Source organism: Lepidochelys kempii, chromosome 1 (genome assembly GCF_965140265.1).
Source record: "Lepidochelys kempii isolate rLepKem1 chromosome 1, rLepKem1.hap2, whole genome shotgun sequence".
Classification (NCBI taxonomy): Eukaryota; Metazoa; Chordata; order Testudines; family Cheloniidae; genus Lepidochelys; species Lepidochelys kempii.
The window spans coordinates 322,862,492-322,882,086 of NC_133256.1; the positions used below are offsets into that span (position 1 = coordinate 322,862,492).

At 42.1% G+C, this 19,595-nt stretch overlaps 1 protein-coding gene and 1 long non-coding RNA gene across 14 annotated transcripts in view; one reads left to right on the forward strand and one right to left on the reverse strand.

Moving 5' to 3' along the window:
* The window catches only part of LRRK2 (leucine rich repeat kinase 2), a 151,408-nt gene that overhangs the window by 29,440 nt on the left and 102,373 nt on the right, over nucleotides 1-19,595 (forward strand). For 9 of the 12 annotated variants that reach the window (XR_012156822.1, XR_012156823.1, XM_073328432.1 and 6 more), the window contains 7 exons: nucleotides 144-263; nucleotides 1,483-1,607; nucleotides 3,026-3,105; nucleotides 3,766-3,872; nucleotides 5,298-5,427; nucleotides 16,274-16,398; nucleotides 19,105-19,238. Coding sequence is in view for 10 of the 12 variants with exons in the window: in XM_073328432.1 (XP_073184533.1) it covers nucleotides 144-263; nucleotides 1,483-1,607; nucleotides 3,026-3,105; nucleotides 3,766-3,872; nucleotides 5,298-5,427; nucleotides 16,274-16,398; nucleotides 19,105-19,238 (821 nt within the window). In the remaining 2 variants the exon portion in view is untranslated. Of the gene's footprint in view, nucleotides 1-143; nucleotides 264-1,482; nucleotides 1,608-3,025; nucleotides 3,106-3,765; nucleotides 3,873-5,297; nucleotides 5,428-15,104; nucleotides 16,004-16,273; nucleotides 16,399-19,104; nucleotides 19,239-19,595 lie in introns of those variants that run through there. The other 3 variants (XM_073328430.1, XM_073328429.1, XM_073328431.1) reach the window with 3 other exon arrangements.
* The window catches only part of LOC140905323 (uncharacterized), a 46,940-nt gene continuing 28,332 nt past the window's right edge, over nucleotides 988-19,595 (reverse strand). Inside the window, exons 2-5 of one of the 2 annotated variants that reach the window (XR_012156826.1) lie at nucleotides 12,827-12,951; nucleotides 11,896-11,976; nucleotides 5,194-5,314; nucleotides 988-1,139 (exon numbers count right to left, since the gene is read on the reverse strand). This is a non-coding gene — a long non-coding RNA (uncharacterized lncRNA). The remainder of the gene's footprint in view (nucleotides 1,140-5,193; nucleotides 5,315-11,895; nucleotides 11,977-12,826; nucleotides 12,952-19,595) is intronic. The other variant, XR_012156827.1, reaches the window with a different exon arrangement.

Sequence of the window (19,595 nt, forward strand, 5' to 3'; positions counted from 1 at the left end):
AAGCAATTTACTTACTATGTCAAACAAATTAACTGCCTCATCTGCTGTTTTTCTTCAAGCACAGTATGTGTGGATGTAGCTATATTGTCTCTGTATATAGATCTAGCTACATATATTCAGATAACATTTTAATCTATTTTTAGGAAATTTTTTCAACATTCTGGTATTAAATGAGGTACATGAAGTCATTGTGAAGGCTGTTATAAGATACTCTGAAAATGCAAAGTTACAGGCTGCAGCACTCAGTTGTTTAGCTCTCCTCAGTAAGTAAATTCCTTCCTAATTACCTAAACACTTATATATTCTCAGTTGGTGTGCTAGCGTAATTTCCTGTGGTTTCATAATTCTTCTGTATTTTGTCATTAGTAGATTTCAAACAGGAGTAGGGCTTAACAAGGCTAGGTATGCAACAGTGTTTTTTCCTGCTTACCTGTTAGAGCTCATTGTTTTGTTTGTAGCATGCCAGTATCTGTACCAGTTAACCGCGTCACCTACCCTCCACTCAGTTGGTATACTGTTTTGATGAGCACTAACATATCTATTCATAGGCTGCAATCCCTTCTTAGTTTAAAAACTGTTGAGGGTAGTGAATATAGGAATTCTGAATCTAAGGTCGATAATTGGTTTGTGTATCTGCATACTAATACCGCTATGGCAGTTTACTTCTGTTTCCCAGCAGGATGGTGTCTGTGTTCTAGAAATAAACTGAAAGTTTTGAGCTTTATTTGAAGCTGCATTAAGGCCACAATTTTTAAATGTGGGAGTCTAATTTGTTAGGGGTGTGATCCTGTAACCCCTTACAAATGTGAATAATTCTGTGTCACATTGCAGTCAGTTGGGTTGCTCATGTGAATAAGGGTAGCAAAGGTGTAGCAGATAGCAGAATGGTGCCTACTTTGTGTAACCTTTAGTACCGTGTTGGCAACCATTCATTTTCATAAGTACTGAAATTCACTGACAATTTAAAACCAGCTTGTTAAAAATCACATTTTATTTTACTCTTGCCCAATACTTCTCTTAGCCAGTTCAATGTACCCTTCTTTTCCAAATGACAGAAGAGTGCTGGAAGATCACGGTGACTCTGTGATGAATGGCAGTGTAGAAGTGTCGTAGGGTCATGTTTTAACATCTGCAGTATTCTTTGTGAACATGAAAATAAACATATGCATGCATTTTTAAATTAGAGATATGGCCTGAGACATAACTACATTTAATTTAAAACCCTCTTGTCTGTAATGAACTTTTTAAAATATTTTCATAATGTCAAAGAAAATGAGAAAAATCTGTTGCAGAACTTGTATCAGAAGTTTTCATCCTTCCTCGAAGGGACTGGCGTATATCACCTTTCTCTGGTAAAATCAGCTTTGGCTAAATCTGATTTAGCCGCATAGGCAGAGATGAACACCCGCGTAACTCAGAGTGAGAACAAGTCCTAAATCTTTTATTTTCACAATAAATATTGATTGTCATTTTATTTTCAAGCGGAAACAATATTTTTAAATCAAGACTTAGAGGAAAGAAAAGAAGAGGAAGAGGGAGAAAAATTATATTGGCTGGAAGCATGCTATAAAGCATTAAAATTGCACCGAAAAAACGTAGATGTACAGGTAAGAATTTTGGGAGTGTGTGTGTGTGAGTGAGAGAGAGAGAAAATTAAAAAAATTAAATGCACAAGTTAAGGTGTTTAGCAAAGCAATTCTCTCAAATGTACTAAAATTATAGTCTGGAGAAATAAAGATTGGGTTTTGCTTAATTATTAATAATGGCTTCTCATGATAGAAGTGCAGACATGTTGGCCCCACTTTTTTTCACAGAAAGGTTCTTTCCACCTGTTAGAGGGTGCCATGATTTAGAGAAGCAAGAGAACTCAAGATTGTTAATAAATAAATAAATAAACAAACCCCAACAGGCTGTAAAACAGTATGTTCATTCAGTTACAATATCTTCTGTTGTGTCCATCAGATTACACCTTTTATAAGAGTGAGACCCACTTGTGAAGAATATTCTTCTCTTGGCAAATAAATTAGCTTATGCTCTAATAAATTGGTTAGTCTCTAAGGTGCCACAAGTCCTCCTTTTCTTTTTGAAACAAGTTAAATATTCCCCCAAATCAGTAGGTGAATCTTGACTAACAAACTATTTATTTATAGTAAAGGGAAGTCTGAATAAAGAGAAATGTATCCTATTTGTGATCATCATTAGCTGACATGACACTGAAAATGATTTATTCTAGCCAACACTGACTGGTCAGTAATGGTCAGCATAGTGTCAGCTAACTCAGTTCTTCACATTCATGTTTGAACACAATAACATTTTCTCACATAGATAAGCTCTTGATGATTGAACTGGAGTTAGGAATCAATGCTTGTCACTTCTCCATTAGTTCATCTCCTCAATGGGCTGGTCTCAGTCACTTCTTCAGATCATGCATATGTAGTCAGTAAGGGTATAATTCACAGGTGGTACAGCGGACCAATGCAAGGCCTTGTAGGGGGCTGAAGTGGGGCCCGGGATTGTACCCGGTAGCCTTCATACCACAGTATAAGAGAACAGAAATATAAGTGTTTATAAATTTAACCCAAGAGCCACAAGTCTCTGAAAAAAAGAATGAGACACATAGCTTGTATGGTCAGTGTCTGTTCCCTTATCAACTTAGCACAGTGGAAAAAAGAGATGGTCCATGGCTTGTTTGAACAAAAGCAAGCCAGAGAAATTCCTAAACTCTGTTTATGAAATAAAACATCAATAAGAACATGAGGTGTGTGTGTATGTATGTAATATATATATATAAAAAATAAAGTGAGGCTTTCTGTCATCATAACAACCTGGATAACAAATTGTGACTGAATTAGTATTTTTATTCATAACTGTTTGTTTTTTTTATCTGTTTTTGATGTGTTAACGTCCACAACAGAGTGGCAAAAATAATGGAACTATTTATAAAATGTCTTTAAAAATAATTTGTAGCTATTTTAAATTGTATTTGTTTTAAAAGTATTTTATTTTGCTCTTGTTTTAAATTCAGGAGGCTGCCTGTTGGGCTTTGAACAATCTGTTGATGTACCAATGCAACCTTCATAAGAAAATTGGAGATGAAGATAAACAGTCAGTAGTAATAACTTGAACTATATATTTGGGAGCACGGAGGGGTTCAAAACTCATTGTTAGGTCACGTGGTTAATTAATTGACTTTGTTTCCCTTTTATTGCTTTCTAATTCATCAAAACGGGCAGGGCCAGCAGCGATACCTAGGGCAGAGGATGCTGCCTGAAGACACTCAGCTTGCTGCTGTTCCCAAAAGATTAGGGCTGGGAGAGGAGCTTGAACCACCTGGTAGCTTGGGAGAAAAAGATGAGGAATAAGCCCCCAAATTAGATGGAAAGCTGAGGTGGAGGGGGCATTACTGGAATCAGGGAGGAGAAGCTGGACATGGGCGAGACAGAGGTAGAATCTCTGTTACCTCCTTCTCAGAGATGCCATGATAGCCAAATTTGAAATACAGTTTATTGTATTCTTTTGGGGACCTTGACTGATTTAGACAAAGCTCCCATTTAATGTCAGGGAGACAGGAATTTGGCCTAATATGTGCAGTTTGCAACTATTTAAAGGGCTTTCTCTTTAACTATTGCAATGGCAAAATATTAACAACCTGGTATTATGATCTACAAAGAATAATTTCACTTAATTCTAATATAGATTCCTAAGCATGTATTATAATCATTGTAATATGGCCATTATACAGTGATTTATTTATTTTTGTGAAAGGTACCCCATACACAGAGAAGCAATGCTAGCCATGCTGATGCATTCCACAGCAAAAGAAGTGTTTCAGGCAGCTGCTAATGCCTTGGCAACTTTATCAGAACAAAATGGTAAGGAAATTTAGTACCAGATACCCTCGTCTTCACTGTCAGCCTTCATCAACAATTCATTACAGTAATATTATAGGGTATGTTTACATTAGATCATCAGGGATTAGGGTTCGGAGAGCGCATGCACATAAGCATTTCCAGGATCATGGCCCTCGTTCTGTTGCTGCTCCTGCCCCTGATAGCCTTAGGTAGAGTGAGGCACCCTAGAGACTGGCACCCTAACACTCATCCCCCAGCGGAGACTGCATTATGTTGCCACTAGACCTCCAGGCCCTCCCAATACAATTATTGACAGATTGAACTGTATCGTACAATGTTGTTGATGCATGTAACAATATTTCTTTCTCCATAAACCCAAATCATGCAGATGTATTAGTTACATGTGAGCAAAAAGTTATATATTTGGATTTTAATAGCTATAGATATACAAACACAGTATGTATACATTATGATATACAATTTTATTACAACAAGGAGTGGAATTTTCAAAGGTGCCTAAGGGAGGGAGGTATCCAATTCCCATTGAAATCCTATGGGAGCTGAGAGCCTAACTTTCTTAAGCTCCTTCTAAAAATCCCAGCCCAAGGTCTTTGAGTTTTGCCTTTTTTTTTTTTTTTTTTTTAAATTCTCCCACTGCTTTTTTTCCCTTTTAAAATAACGTACTTAACGCAGAAATAATAGATAGAGGAGAAGTATCTTGAAATCTATAGTCAATTTACATAATGGTTTGAAATGTACATACTAGCTTCTGAAAGGCAGGAGTTAATGATAGTTATGATGACCAGTACAGGAGGCAGTGTGGTATAAACACGACTATTCTATTCTGCAGTGTTATTTCAGGTATGATGTACTCATTACTTAATAGGAATCAGATCTCAGTTATGGATTAAAGTAAATGGAGTTATGTTGGTGAAACTGAAAGACTTTGGACCCATGCAGAAAGTAACACTTATTTTTGGAGCCTTATTTTGAAAATTAAAGTTTTCGGTTTCCTGCGTGATCACAGAAGAACAATTCACAGTAAAAGTTATTTTGAAATAAAAAACTATTAAAAATAGACTCAATGATAAATCCTGCATCCCATAATGGTGACTTTGCATAACTGGAAATATTGGCAGTATTTGTTCCCATTAGGCACTTTTAAGATCCTAAATATATGGGCTAAGTTGTGCAAATACACTCTACTCCAGCCTATACTATTTTCAATTCTAGTTTGTATGTATATAAATTTGTAAATAAAGTGTTAGCCTTGCAAAGTCTTACACACATGCATAACTTCAAATGAGCAAGACGTCCTATTGACGTCAGTAGGACTACTTGCCTTCTCCTAGTTAGAAGATGCACAGATGTTGGCGGGATCACAGCCTAAATGAATATATACATGAATATATATGTTTGTTCATATCATGCTTTCTCATGTTGTAGTAAGTATTAGAAAGGTTCTGTTGGCAAAAGGAATACACATTAATGCATTGGACATAATGAAGAAACATTCAGACTCTCCTGAAGTGGCTGAAAGTGCCTGCAAAATGCTGAATCATGTTTTTGAAGGAAGGTAAGATATACCTAGTAATGTGGGATCATGTGATGTTCTCGTGCAGGTTTTAAGACATATTTAAATAATTGACAGTTATTTACTTCATGTAGGGTGAAAATTTACTGCAGAGCTGAAGTCATAGTCTGAAGTCTGAATTTCATAAGCCCTAGGGTCAACTGTACAGAGGGGTGGGGTAAAGAGACTACTCCTGAGTCCTTTGAACCCCCGGAAATGTACAGTGGATACCATCACTAAATGGACTATACAGGCAGCCCATAAGCCACAGTGAATTCCATGTAGAGCTGAACAAATATTGAACATTTTCAAACATTAATTCCAGTTGCTAAAGTAATTCCCTTTGATGGTGTTTGTTCCACCTTTGTACTCACTTTCTGCAGATATTCTCACAAATGCATTTATTGTTCAGAAAGTTGTCAGAAACAGAATGTTAGCAGACAAATTTAGAACTCCTAGCCATGAGTACCCGCACTGGAAACTTGATTCTAAGTGTTACTTATTCAGTCAAGGAACAGAAATATCCTACGTGCCTATCAAAACAGCTCAGATTTTGAATGTTAAATCATTTCAACAAGCTGCACATGAATAAGCTACAAAAGAATTATTCACAGGAATTTTGTGTCAAATTTCAAGTAATAAATGAAGAATATCATGAACCTTTCTTGGACAACTCACAAAGTGAAATTTATCAAATTTATTACAAATTACTTATCCAGTTCTTTTTCATCCCTCCAACTATCAGAGTTCTTTTCACATAGTCTGTTTGCTCAGGCTGTGTGCTGGGATGAATTTCACTCTAAAAATAAGCATCTCGCTGGTCAACATAGCCTATCTACTAAGTAGGCTTACTTCTGTGGGAACCATTTCCCTCTAGTGCTTTGCCTCACTTAAGGATTTTCTGAATGGCCTTAAAGATACTGTAACCTGCTGTCATAACCATACAGCTAAGGGTAGCCTAGAATTCCTCCTTACCTGTAAGGGGTTAAGAAGCTCAAATAACCTGGGTGGCACCTGACCAAAGGGACCAATGGGGAAAGAAGATACTTTCAAATCTTGGCAGGGGGAGGGGGAAGGCTTTGTTGGTGTGTTCTCTGGGGAAAGCAGAGAAGCATCAGGTCAAAAAAACTCCTCCTATAACCATCCTGTACAAGTCTCTGATATTACAAAAAGAATAAGTAAATAAGGCAAGGCGCATTAGATTACCTTTTGTTTTAAACTTGTGAATTTTCCCTTTGCTAGAGGGAGGTTTATCCCGGTTTTTTATAATTTTAAAGTTTTGCCTAGAGGGAAATCCTGTGTTTTGAATCTGATTACCCTGTAAAGTATTTACCATCCTGATTTTACAGAGGTGATTCTTTGATCTTTTCTTTAAATAAAATCCTTCTTTTAAGGACCTGACTGATTTTTCCATTGTTCCAAGACCCAGGGGTTTGGGTCTTTGATCATTTCGTAACCAATTGGTTAGGATATTATTCTCAAGCTTCCCCAGGAAAGGGGGTGTAAGTGTTTGGGGGGGGGATTGCTGGGGGAAGAGGAACTCCAAGTGGTCCTTTTCCCTGGTTCTTTGTTAAATTGCTTGGTGGTGGCAACATTACTTAAACCCACAGTACAAGGGAGAATTTGTGCCTGGGGAGTTTTTTAACCTAAGCTGCTAGAATCTTTCATGTGGGTCCCCACATCTGTACCCTAGAGTTCGGAGTGGGGAGGGAACCCTGACACTTGCTTAGAAATACAATAATGAATTGGGCCACAATCTTGCCAATGCTTTAAGTGTGTGAGTAGTCTCATTGGAGTCAGTTGGCATGACCATCAGTGCTTCCAGGATCTAGGCCAGAGGTGGGCAAACTATGGCCCGTGGGACCATCCTGCCTGGCCCCTGAGCTCCCAGCTGGGGAGGCTAGCTCCCGGCATCCTCCCCTGCTGTCCCCTCTCCCTGCAGCCACAGCTCACTGCGCCGCCAGCACTGGCCTGCTGCTCCTGCTGGGTGGGTGGCATGGCTGGCTCTGGCATTGTAAGGGGGTGGGAGGTCGCGGGGGGCAGTCAGGGGACAGGGGGTGGTTGGATGGAGCAGAGGTTTTGGGTGGGGGCGGTCAGGGAACAGGAGGGGCTGGATAGGTGTGGGAGTCCCAGGGGGCCTGTCAGGGGCAGAGTTGTGGATAGGGGTTGGGGCAGTCAGGGGACAGGGAGCGGAGGTTTTAGGGGGTGGGCAGTCAAGGGACAGGGAACGGGGGGGAGGGGTTGGATAGGCATGAGAGTCCCAGGGAGGCCTGTCGAGGGTGTGGATAGGGGTTGGGGCAGTCAGGGGACAGGGAGAAGGGGGGGGTTGGATAGTGTAGGCGTCCCGGGTGGGCAGTTAGGGACAGGGGTCCTGGGAGGGGGCAGTCAGGGGACAAGGAGGGGGGCTGATGGGTCAGGGATTCTGAGGGGGGCAGTTGGGGCAGGAAGTGGGAAGGGCAGATGGGGGCAAGGGCCAGGCTGTTTGGGGAGGCAAAGCCTTCCCTACCCGGCCCTCCATATAGTTTTGCAACCCTGATGTGGCCCTTGGGCCAAAAAAAGTTTGCCCACCCCTGATCTAAGCCTTGCATTGCATTCAGTCCCACAAATTCTGATTCAACTGTCCCTATTTACCTAAGCAATACCATTAGACTTTATATGATATCATTTTACTTTGACATTTTCATTGTGTTAGATCCTTTTTTTATAAAATGCTAAATTCTCATTTGTAAAGTAAAAACCAGCATATATGCATACAACAATGGAGTAAACATTTCTGGGAAAAGAGAGAAAATAATCCCAAGGCACTGTTGCACTGGCAGGTATCAAGATTACTGTGGTTTAAGAAAGTTAAAAAGAATACTACAGCTCTCAGTACCATGAAGCTAAACAAATTTTCAGTTCCTTTTTCCACTTACCATTTCCTTTTCAGAACAAGTGACAACAATAAATAGCATGCAAAGAAAATCTGTGCCTGAATTGTTTTAACAAGTACAAAATTACAGCTCTGTTTTGGCTGATACGGATATAGAGTTAATCAAAAGTTGATAAAAGTGCTGATAATTTTCTAATTTATGTGTAAATATATAAAATCCTGACTTAAGACTTGAAGTCTTACAATTAACTAAGTATATTTTTAATCTATTTTTTTCTTTATCCTTTAATCAGAGATGGAGTTCACTCTACTTGAACCAGATTTTTATAAAAAAGCAGAAGGTTCTTTTCAAGCCAAATTATTGTAATTCTTTACAGTGGTGAAATCTCTTATTTTCCGTTTCAACATGATGTAATGAATGAATTTGCATGCCCTGTTCTTCCAAACTGCTATAACTGGGAGCCATTGTTTGTCTAGAAACAGTTGAATTAAAAGTGATAGTTGTTCTTCAAGTAGCGTCCCTGTGGTTGCTCCACTGTAGATGTGTCTGCATCTCTGCACTGCTAATCGGAGAAGTTTGGTAGCAGTGTCGACTCAGCCCATACGCTGCTCCTTTCCTGCCACAAGGCTGGCCAGTGTGCTCTGTTGAACCCTCCTCCGTTCCTTCTCAACTGTCCTTGGCTAGTAATGGAGTTATAGCTGTCCATTTGTGGATCGTTAACTCTTAGAATTGCTAATTTTTACCTTCCCTCAAAGCTTTTTGGTTTTTTTTTATTTTATTTTATTTGGCCGTGCCTAAAAAGAAAAAAAAGCTTGTCTCCCCCAACCCCAATGTGTGGGGGGGAATCCCATGGACAAGGATGCCCAGCTTGTCCGCCTTCAAAAAGTACCTCAGTTGCAAGGAATCTATCCCAGTGATTGATGAACACTTGCAGTGTGTTCGCTGCTTGGGAAAGAAGCACATTCCACAGAAGTGTGGCTTGTGTCAGCAACTGAAGCCCAGATCCAGAAAGACAGAGCTAAGACTCAAACTCTTACTCATGGAGTCGGCCATTCAACCTCTGCAGTCCCGGCAGGAGCTCTCACCACAACCCTTCAAAGGGAGATGAACCCACAGAGATGAGCCACTCACATAAGGTCTCTAAGAAAAGGTAAGTGAGTCCCCATAGAGAGCCCCAATCGAGCTGGAAACTATCAGTATCAATGGCACTGAAGCCATCTAAATCTGGTACCCAGGGCAAGTGTGATACCAAGCTGACTGAGCAAGGTTAGACTACCTAAAGACCCAATGGGCAAGGACAACGAAGCACCGGTACTGTGGAAGCGCGAAAACATAGAAGATCCTCTCCGGGAAAGGCTCCCACAGTACAGATGTCAGCACCAGTACTGACCCCAATGTACCGGACACCGACAGAACTCACTACCAGGTCCACCTCTCCGCCCAATCGGTGCAAGCCTCTTGGGACAGACAGCCACCTCCACTACTGATGCCTTCCACACTGCCAGATTTCTGGTGTGCAATGGATCTTTCGGTGTCTGATACACCGGACTTGCTCCTACTCAGTATTGGGGCCTCATTACAGAGTTCACCCAGAGCCATGGACTTACCAAACTCTTCCTGCCTTGCACTGCCCTTCTCATCATTGGAGTCAGAAAGTGAGCAAGAAGACATGGATTCCCACTGCTCTTCTCACCTGTCATATGGGGCTTAGTTTCACTATGGACATCCAACTTATTGTCCCCCTGGTTTGGTCAACTGTGGCACCAACTGCCAGGCCCCTACCCATCACAATAGCCATACTAGGACCCTTGGCAGGCTCAGAGACAACAAGCCTCCCATGCCTGTAGTGTGGCACACCAGCAAACAAGGAGACACTCTTCTTCAGCTGCAGCTTCAGGAGCTTCTGAACCCCTTGAACAGGCAAGGAGGAAGTAGAGGCTGAGGTGGAGGAGGAAGTCACTCCTCAAGCCCACTTATCGTCATCACCAGATGAGACAGTGATGTCCTCTCCACCATTGACGGTTGATTGCAAATTATTCCAGGACTTGGCACAGGGAGTGGCTGAAGCCCTGCAAATACTGTTATAGGAGGTTACTAAGTCTCACCACAAGCTGATGGACAACATTCCTCCACCTCCTCCAGAGTGGCTCTCCCTATTAAGGAGATACTCCTGGATCCCACCAAAGTCATATGGCAGAACCCTGCAGCAGTCCCACCAACATGCAAGCAGCTAGACAAAAAGTATTGCGTGCCAGCAAAGGACACTGAGTTTCTCTTTTCCCATCTGCTTCCGTATTTGATTACTGTGGATGCAGTCTATTCTAAGGGCTGCTAGCACCAGTTCAAATCCACCCCTTATGACTGGGACTGGAAATGCCTGGATCTGTTCGGCAGGAAGGCATATTCCTCAGCCACGCTCCAGTTCCGCATAGCAAACTACCAAGGGCTTTGTTGGCAAAATGTAACGACCAGAACTACATAGAACTCAATTCCTTTATTGAGCAACTTCCTGATTCTCACAAGAAACAATTCAAGGCCATAGCCTATGAGGGCCAACTGGTCAAATGTCCCTCCAGTCCACACTAGATGCAGCTGACACGGCTGCACACTCCATTTCCACAGCCATTGTGATAAGACTGGCTTTGTGGCTTCATTTATCTGGCTTCCCTAAAGAAGTCCAAACTTTAGTGGAGGACCTTCTTTTTGAAGGGACGAAGTTATTTGCCAAGAAAACCAGCACATCCCTTCACATGTTGAAGGATTCTAGGGCAACTCTTCAATCCCTTAGGATCTATACTCCTGTCTACAAAGGAAAGTACAGCCCTCAGCCACTGTTCAAGCCCCACTCACTGTACTCAGAGATTTTATGAGCCACAGAGGAAGAAGTCTAGGTTCCCTGGGCGACAGCAGTCAGATTCTCAACCAACTTTCTCTTAGCTCCCAACTTTGAAGTGGCAGTTTTGATGGGTTGGTTGAGGTGCCTGTAGAACAGTCTCCTCAATATCTCCTCACTAACCCCACCTATCCCTTTTGGAGACCATCTTATCTCATTCTGAAGCATGTAGGAATGGATAACCTCTGACAATTGGATGCTGGAGATGATCCAAGATGGATATGCTATCCATTTCTCCTCCCTCCCCCATCCCAAACACCCTTCCCCATCCCTCTTCAGGGACCCTTCTAATGAGAGTCTGCTACATCAGGAGGTAAGCCATCTCCTCAGTATAGGAGCCATAGAGCCTATGCCCATACATCTAAGAGGCAAAGGTTTCTATTCTTGCTACTTCCTAATACCAAAGAAAAAGGGAGGTTGGATACACATACTGGACCTCAGAGCGCTCAGATATATGAAGATGGTCACTCTATCAATGATTATTCCAGCATTAGAGAAAGAAGATTGATTTTCTGCCCTCAACCTCCAAGATGCGTACTTCTACATTTTCATCATACTGAGTCACAGATGTTACCGTAGGTTCATGCTAGGCCAAGAGAACTACCAGTGCAGAGTACTCCCTTTTGGCCTCTTGTTGGCCCCCAGCTTATTCTCTTGGTGGTAGCAGCTCACTTATGCTCTCAGGGAATCATGATTTATCCTTACCTGGATGACTGCCTTCTCAGTTCCTTTGCCAAAGCCCAGCGAGTCACCCAGACACCACTGAATCTGTACCAGAATCTGGGTCTACAAATAAACATTAACACCGGTACAAGACTAGAATTCATAGGAGCTGACCTTGACTCCATCCAGGCAAAAGTGTTCCTCCCACCACACAGATTCCTCAGCCTATCCATGCTGTTAGACCATACAATCCAGCTTCCAAATCTTGGCCAGATTGCCTCCAGCTCCCAGGGCATATGACCGCAGGCACATCGGTCATAGCTCATGCCAGACTATGCATGAGATGCCTCCAAGCCTGGTTCAGTTTGGTTTACAGGCCGAACAGAGATCATAAATTTTTTTCGATGCCCAACAAGGTCAAGTAATCCATGGACTGGTGGAAAGACCCAGTAAATGTATGTATGGGAATTGCATTTGTTCGGCCTCCCCCATCGTTACTCCTGACCACCAGTGCATCCCTCATAGGCTGGCGTGCACATCTCAGTGGTCTCATGGTGCAGGACAAATGGTCACCATCTGAAACATGCCTTCACATCAACCTCCTCAAACTCAGAGTGGTCAAATGTGTGTGCTCACTTCCTCCTGCTGATCTCTCACATGCACACACGCATGCGCGCGCACACATACACACACAAAAGTCATGATGGACAATGTGGCCTGCATGTATTACATAAACCGTCAGGGAGGGCCAGATCACACTCCCTTTGTATGGAAGCGCTAAAGCTATGGGACTGGTGCATTTCCCACAATGTCATAATATCAGTGGGAATACCTCCAAGGAATACACAACACAACAGTGGAAAATGTCAGCTGCAAGTTCTCACTCTACCATGAATGGGGAATAAATGGAGTGGTCCTACACGACATATTCCAGCAATGGGGGACACAGACAGTAGACCTGTTCACTACTTACCAGAACAAGAAATATCCTCAGTACTGCTCCAGAGCAGGTATTGGATGACACTTCATGAAGGACACTCTTATGGGACAAGGGTCTTCTTTACACCTTTCCCCCCATTCCCTCTAATTCTGAAAGTCCTGTTGAAAGTGAAAAAAGAGAAAGCAAACATCATTGATTGCTCCACCTGGACCGGGCAGATGTGGTACCCTTACCTGTCACAGCTGACATTATGACCACTGATGACTCTTCCAATCACTCCATATCTGCTGTTGCAGAATGCAGGACGCGCACTCCATCCCAACCTGCAGATTCTGTGACTCAAAGCCTGGTTCCTTCATGGTGTTAGCACATCTTGCTCTGAGGAGGTACTGGAGGTGCTGTTACACATCGGAAGGGAGCTACTCATACTACCTACTGTGAGGGAGTCAGACCAGAAGGATATAACATTTGGGGAAGGCAGGTATATCAGCCTCAGGATCAGCAGGTCCCTGGAGAGCCAAACAAAGGCTACTCCAGGCCAATCAAGGCACCTGATGCCAATTAACCAATTAAGGTCATTAGGCTAATGGAGACAGGTGGAACCAATCAAGGTCTCACTCAGACTGCTTAAAAGCTTTCCTTTCCAGTTCCCTGGAGAGAGCCCAGGTGAAAGGATCTGGAGGAGGAAGCATTGCTGTATCTTGAGGTAAGGGTGAAGCTAGGAAGAGGGGACCATGGGGGAAGTGGCCCAGGGAATCAAAGCAGCATTTAGAGGTGGAGGGAAATGCACAGCTGCTAGCCTTAGGATCCCTGGGCTGGAACCCGAAGCAGAGGGCGGACCCAGGTTCCCCTCCCCTCTCATACTCTACAGAGATCCCCTTGAGAGGGGAAGCAAGACTCGGCACCTCCTGAATGGACCTAATAAGCTCTATGGAGCAACAAAGACTGGGGTATTTCCCCTTTCCATCTCCCATGCTGGCCTGTGATGAAAGTAACTCAATAGGCTGTGACTCTGGCCACTACACTCTGAAAGGAAGGACACATTGGGGCCTTAGTGAGTTTGAGGCCCCTGGATCTGCCAGGAAGTGCAGGACCCACAATTACAGGCTTGGAACTTTGTCACACTACCTACAAAAATGGAAGAGATTTCAAATCTGGTGTCAGCCCAAAGGTGTCACCTTAAATGCAGCCACCCTACCAGTAATTCTGGATTGCCTGTTAATTCTCAAGAAATTGGGTCTATCAGCTTGGTAAATGTTTGCCTAGCAGCAATTGCAACCTTCCACCAGGGGGTAGAAGCTTCTCCCAGCTGACCACAAAGAGGCTTCTCAAAGGCATAGCAAACCTCTTTCCCCAACCCAGACCTCCCACTCCTCAATGGGATCTCAACCTAGTGTTAAAAGGACTGACTAGACAGCCATTTGAAACCATGGCCACTTGTTCATTAACTCACCTTTCAATGAAGATAGCATTCCTGATTACCATTACCTCAGCAAGGATAGGGGAAATATGGCCCTGATGACACATCCCCTGCCCCCCTTTCACTGTGTTCTTCCCTGGCAAAATCACTCTTCAACCACATCTGAAGTTCACTCCCATGGTGACTTCCACTTTTCATATAAATCAGCTTATTCAGCTTTCAACCTTTTATCCTAAACATCATCAGGATAAAAGAGAAGCCATCCTCCATATGCTCAATGTGAGGAGAGCCATGGCCTAGAACAAGAGCTTTCAGAAAATCTCAGACTCTTCCTCTCCATTGGCAGATAGGTCAAAAGGTACTGTAATTTCAGCTCAAAGATTCTCCAAATGGGTCTTGAATTGTATCAAGCTCTGTTACCAGATACATAATGTAGCACTCCCATCTTCAATACGCACACATTCTATGAGATCAGTCTCCTCCTTCATTGCATCCTCCAAGGATGTCCCTATATCAGAAATCTGCAGAGCAGCTACCTGGGCATCTGCTCACACCTTTGCAGAACATTATGCCATCCTGGGATGCTTGGTTGCAGATGCCAGATCTGGTGTCACGGTGCTATCATCTATAACAGCCTCAACTCTGAAGCCCCAGCCTCCAGTGGTGGGAGTCACATACAGTGGAGCACCCACAGGGACACTGCTTGAAGAAGAAGTTACTCACCTTATGTAGTAACTATGGTTCTTTTGAGATGTATCTCTGTAGGTGCTCCATGACCTCCCCTCTACTTCGGAATTCTTGTCTTTGGCTCTGCAGTAGAGAAGGAACTGAGGAGGGTTCACCCGCGCATGCTGGGTAGCCTCGTGGCAGGCGAAGAGCCACACATGCACCAGGTGAACAGACGCCAAAGATCTCTGATCAGCGGCACAGGGACACAGACATATCTTAAGGAACCATAGTTACTGCATTACTGCACAAGGTGAGTAACTTCCTCATCTTGCTGATCAGGTATTTCCTCTTATTTCCTTTATCACATGAATGTTAATGTGCTGCACAACCATATTTACATATGAAAGTAGCCATATGCAATCACATTAAGTCCTTTTAATTGGAAAGAAAGTGCATTTTTATTTACCTAATTCAGTGGTCCCCAAACTTCTACAGTCATGCCCCCCACCTGGTCTGCGCCCCCCCCCCCCCGAAACTGCTGTTGGGAGCAGAGCCAAAGCTGCGGTTAGGAGCTGGGGGGCCAGAAGGCCAGGGGCAGAGTGGGGCTGGGTTGTGCACCCTCCCTGCCCCCAATGGGGGCAGGCATGGGCTCTATTACCCCCCCAAAATAGTTCCCCCATGCCCATCTGTGGGGGGCATGCCCACAGTTTGGGGACCACTGACCTAATTGTGTAATAGAAACATTTTAAAGGAAATATTGCTATGAAGAGTGAAATTTAGAAAACCCAAAGGACAGCAGCCTTAGCATGTGTTTAGGTGCTATTTTTTACCACTTTAAAAGTAATGAAAAAATATTAAAATAAAGGAGATTGCCCTCAAAAGCTAATTAGAGGCTTTGTTGCTACCCATTTTGGAATGCCAATAAATTGAGCTAGGGTTTGTTTTGATAATAAATACAGTTTTGATAGATCAAAAGCTGACATCACAGATTGCAGAAATGAACAGAAACAAGCGTCTGTCACTTGATGAACAGTTTATGGAAATTATGGAGCAGACGGAGGGAGTGAGGTCACGTCCTTTCTTGCATCTAGAGCAGAGTTTTAAAGTGGTACTTATGAAAGGTACACTTCTCAGTAACATGCTCTGTTATTAGTCTGCACAGCATAGAAAACTTCTGAATGTTCCAGGATTGAAATAATTACGTTTAGTATTATAATAGAGATTAAAAGCCTGAAAATACTGTATAAGAAAACTACAATAGCTGAATTTGTTTGCTAGTTAAAACTGAGAAGATTAGTGTGCAGACTCACATACTGCTGTTTACCAAACTAAAACTAATGCATTTCTAAATTGTATGTTTGTTTATTCTGTAAATGCATATTTGCTCTTAGTTTCCCCCATCTGGACATAGTGATGATAGTTGCATCAGAAGTCATAAAGGCCATGAGGAAACATGGAAAGGTGCCATCTGTACAGCTGGAGGCCCTTCGAGTCATTTTACCTTTTATGATCCCTGGTAAGTCATCCAAGAAAAATAGCTGGCATTATACATCAAATGGGAAAATATAAATAAGGCTGTTTTCTGATCTTTCTTAAAATAGTTAATCATCCATCCTGTAGTAGAATTTCATATGAGTAATTTTTACTTAAAGCTCTATAATTAAAAGAGAACTTATGTTTGAAAAGGGTAGAAACATAGCTAAAGGTGGAAGAAAAAGCTTGGCAAACATTGAACATATTGGGCCAAATTAATCACTGCTGAAACTCTGACTTCTCCAATGATGGACTTATACCAGTGATGAATTTGATCCATTACTGCTTCCCTTGATACCACTTATAGACTTAAGGAATATGGATCCTTTGTCATGACTTTATAGCTTAATTTATTGGATGTTCCATTAGTGATGGACAAAAAATAACAAACATTCTTTCAAATTGGATATACTAGCAGGAGGTATTGCTTCATTTCAGTGTCCTATCCAGTTAATGTTCTCTTTCATACACCAAGCAGTGGGGGCAGTGACTTCAAGATTAGAAACATATTAGCTCTTGTCTACAGCAAATAGTTGTGAGGCCAAACTAGATGATTTAGGAAATCCTTTCCAAAGAAACATTTTAGAGGCAATCTGCAGAGGGGAAAAAACGTGTGTTCCTTTTGTTCGTTCTTGTGTAGAAACAGAAGGCTTGGACAAGGTTAGAAAAGATTTGTTTTGTTACCTGAGCATTTTTTTTAAATCAAGAATATTAAGTCTTGTCCTCTTTGTTTTTGCTGATAGTCCCATAAGATCTGGAGTGGGAGCTTTCTCAGTCTTAACTGAAGAGATGGGGAACTGAATCTTTTTGAAGCCAGCATTTCTTGCAAGTGTTTGTCAGGAGTTTTAGTTAAATGAATATTGACCAAAAAAACCCCCAGTTTTAAACAGTTTGATTAAAATGCAGGTTACTCTTACAAGCTCAGATTTCAGTTTCTTGTCCCTTGTAATATAATTGTATTATTTTTCCATTCATTCAATGAGTCCTTGAGCAAAAACAGGAGATTTAAGACTTTATATTCAACAACAGGAGAAATTCTCCTTTTTTGCTAAAATCTTTTGAGCCGTTGTCCATCATAATGAAGCTAAAAAAGAGACAAGTTTTTTTCCCTTTGAATGTTGTCTGCGTTGGCGTTTGAAGGTTAATACGTGAAGAAAGTTAAAGTATTTTATCGAAAAAATAATAAGTACATTCTTGAATCCTAAAGAGTCTTTTAAATGCTTCCTAGTTACTTTCTGTAGTGCCACTTTGCCCTGAGTGCTGATTACGACAAAAATGTTAAATTAAGGACCATGTTCTGCTCTTTTATGTGTGCACAATTTCCATTGATGTTCTCTGTGAATATAATTTGGTTTCTAATCTGCTGCCAATGGAAAGGTCTCGTAGTCGAAAATTCCTTTTAAGTGTTTTCCTTCCAAGAAAAATCCTAAAGGCATTTAAATAAGTAGTATGGACACTAAGAAACAGAGAGCTCCATTAAGTAGTTAATTTCTTGCTAGATTTTGAACTGAAAGTTCAAACAAAAGCTGAATTTTTCATTTCTCTTGAATCTGCTGTTGACTGGTGCCCTACATGGTTCTCTGTATGATTAGACTTCATCCCCACTCATAGAAAAGTATGCGATCTGTCTGAATCCCATCTTATTTTACTAGGTTTGAGGTTAATTGGGATTCAGTTTATGAATGATTAACGTATTATACAAGTTCACATGCAAAATCCCCCCAATTTGCTGCAACCAAAATTCATTGGAGTGAGTATTTGTTTCATAACAAACAGCAACATGAAGAAACTGAGTTTTAACACCACAGGCTCTTGGTAACTCTGGTCTGTGACGTTACAGGAGTGTGAAAACAGTGGGAAGCTAGAATTAGGCTGTCATGGGGTGCACTCACCACTGGTGGCACCTCTTCCTGGCCATCCTGGAGATTAGCTCTGGCTAGCTGTTACACTGCCGGAGGACGGTGCATCTCCTCCCATCATCCCCTTGGCCTGCAGGCCCCTCTCACTCCAAGAACCTCAGCCTCCTCTTCATGACTCAGCCCTCTGGCTAGGTCACCAGACATGTACCCCCTCTTCTGGGGTATCAAAGTCCTTCTTGACAAATGGGCTTAGGCAGTCTTCCTGCTCACTGCCCCACTGGTGCCACTTCAGTAGCTGGTCGGGGGACACAGGCCCACCCTTACTCTGGGTCCTATCTCAGAGGTCCTCTCATCAGCAGCTAAAGTTGGACCTACCCCACACCTCTTTGCTCTTCTCCATGAGCCTTGCCTACCGCTCTGCTCTTCCCCGTCTCTGGGCTTGCCAAGCTATGCTCCACCCTCCCAGGGAGTAACTGTAGGCTTCTTGTCTCTAGTCCCAAATACACTTCCCTTCTCCCAAGGGGTGACTGCAGACTACTTCCTAACAGCTCTCTTCTGCTCCTTAGCTTCTGAGTTTTATACAGGCACCACCTGTTCCCGTCCAGCTGACCCTCATTTTATCAACCTGTGCTCCATGGCTCCTCCTCCAGGTGCAGACTGTAGGATAATTGGGCCTAATTTACCTTCTCAGGGCCGTGTGGGGAGTACACCCCATCCCACAGGTCTCATGAGTTATTTGTAAATAACTTTGCAACAGTTTCATTGCACTACTGATTTCAAAAGAAAATGTGAAATTTGTTTCCCTGAAGAAGTTTCTCTGTGTGTTACAGATGCCACAAAAGAACGGCAAAATAGTTCTTCAGGAGCAGTGGGAGATGCTGACTTGATGCTTACCTTAAAAGTAATTAAAAACCAGTGTTTGTTGGAGGGGACTCACACACTAGTGCTTGATGCTTTGAACAGGGTATGGTTAAAATCTTTCTCCTAATAAATTTGCTTGGTATTTTATAGTTGCAGTTAATGACTTATTTATAACTTCGAATGCAATGAAATCATTTTCCGGTTGATTTGATAAACTTTACCTTACGTGACCTTTCATACACGTGTTCATCTACATTATTTTTTTTTTACTCTAATTTATTCTGGAATATGCCAGAGAAGTTCATCTTTGATGTAATAATTCTAGTGGATATTTATTAGAAGACTTAATATTTCTTAGACAGTCAATTCATTTGCAGTTGTTTATGATATTTTATATGTGAAAGACTGCTTTATACACAAATAATGAATGTCCTGCATAAGCTAGAATTTAATGTCATTT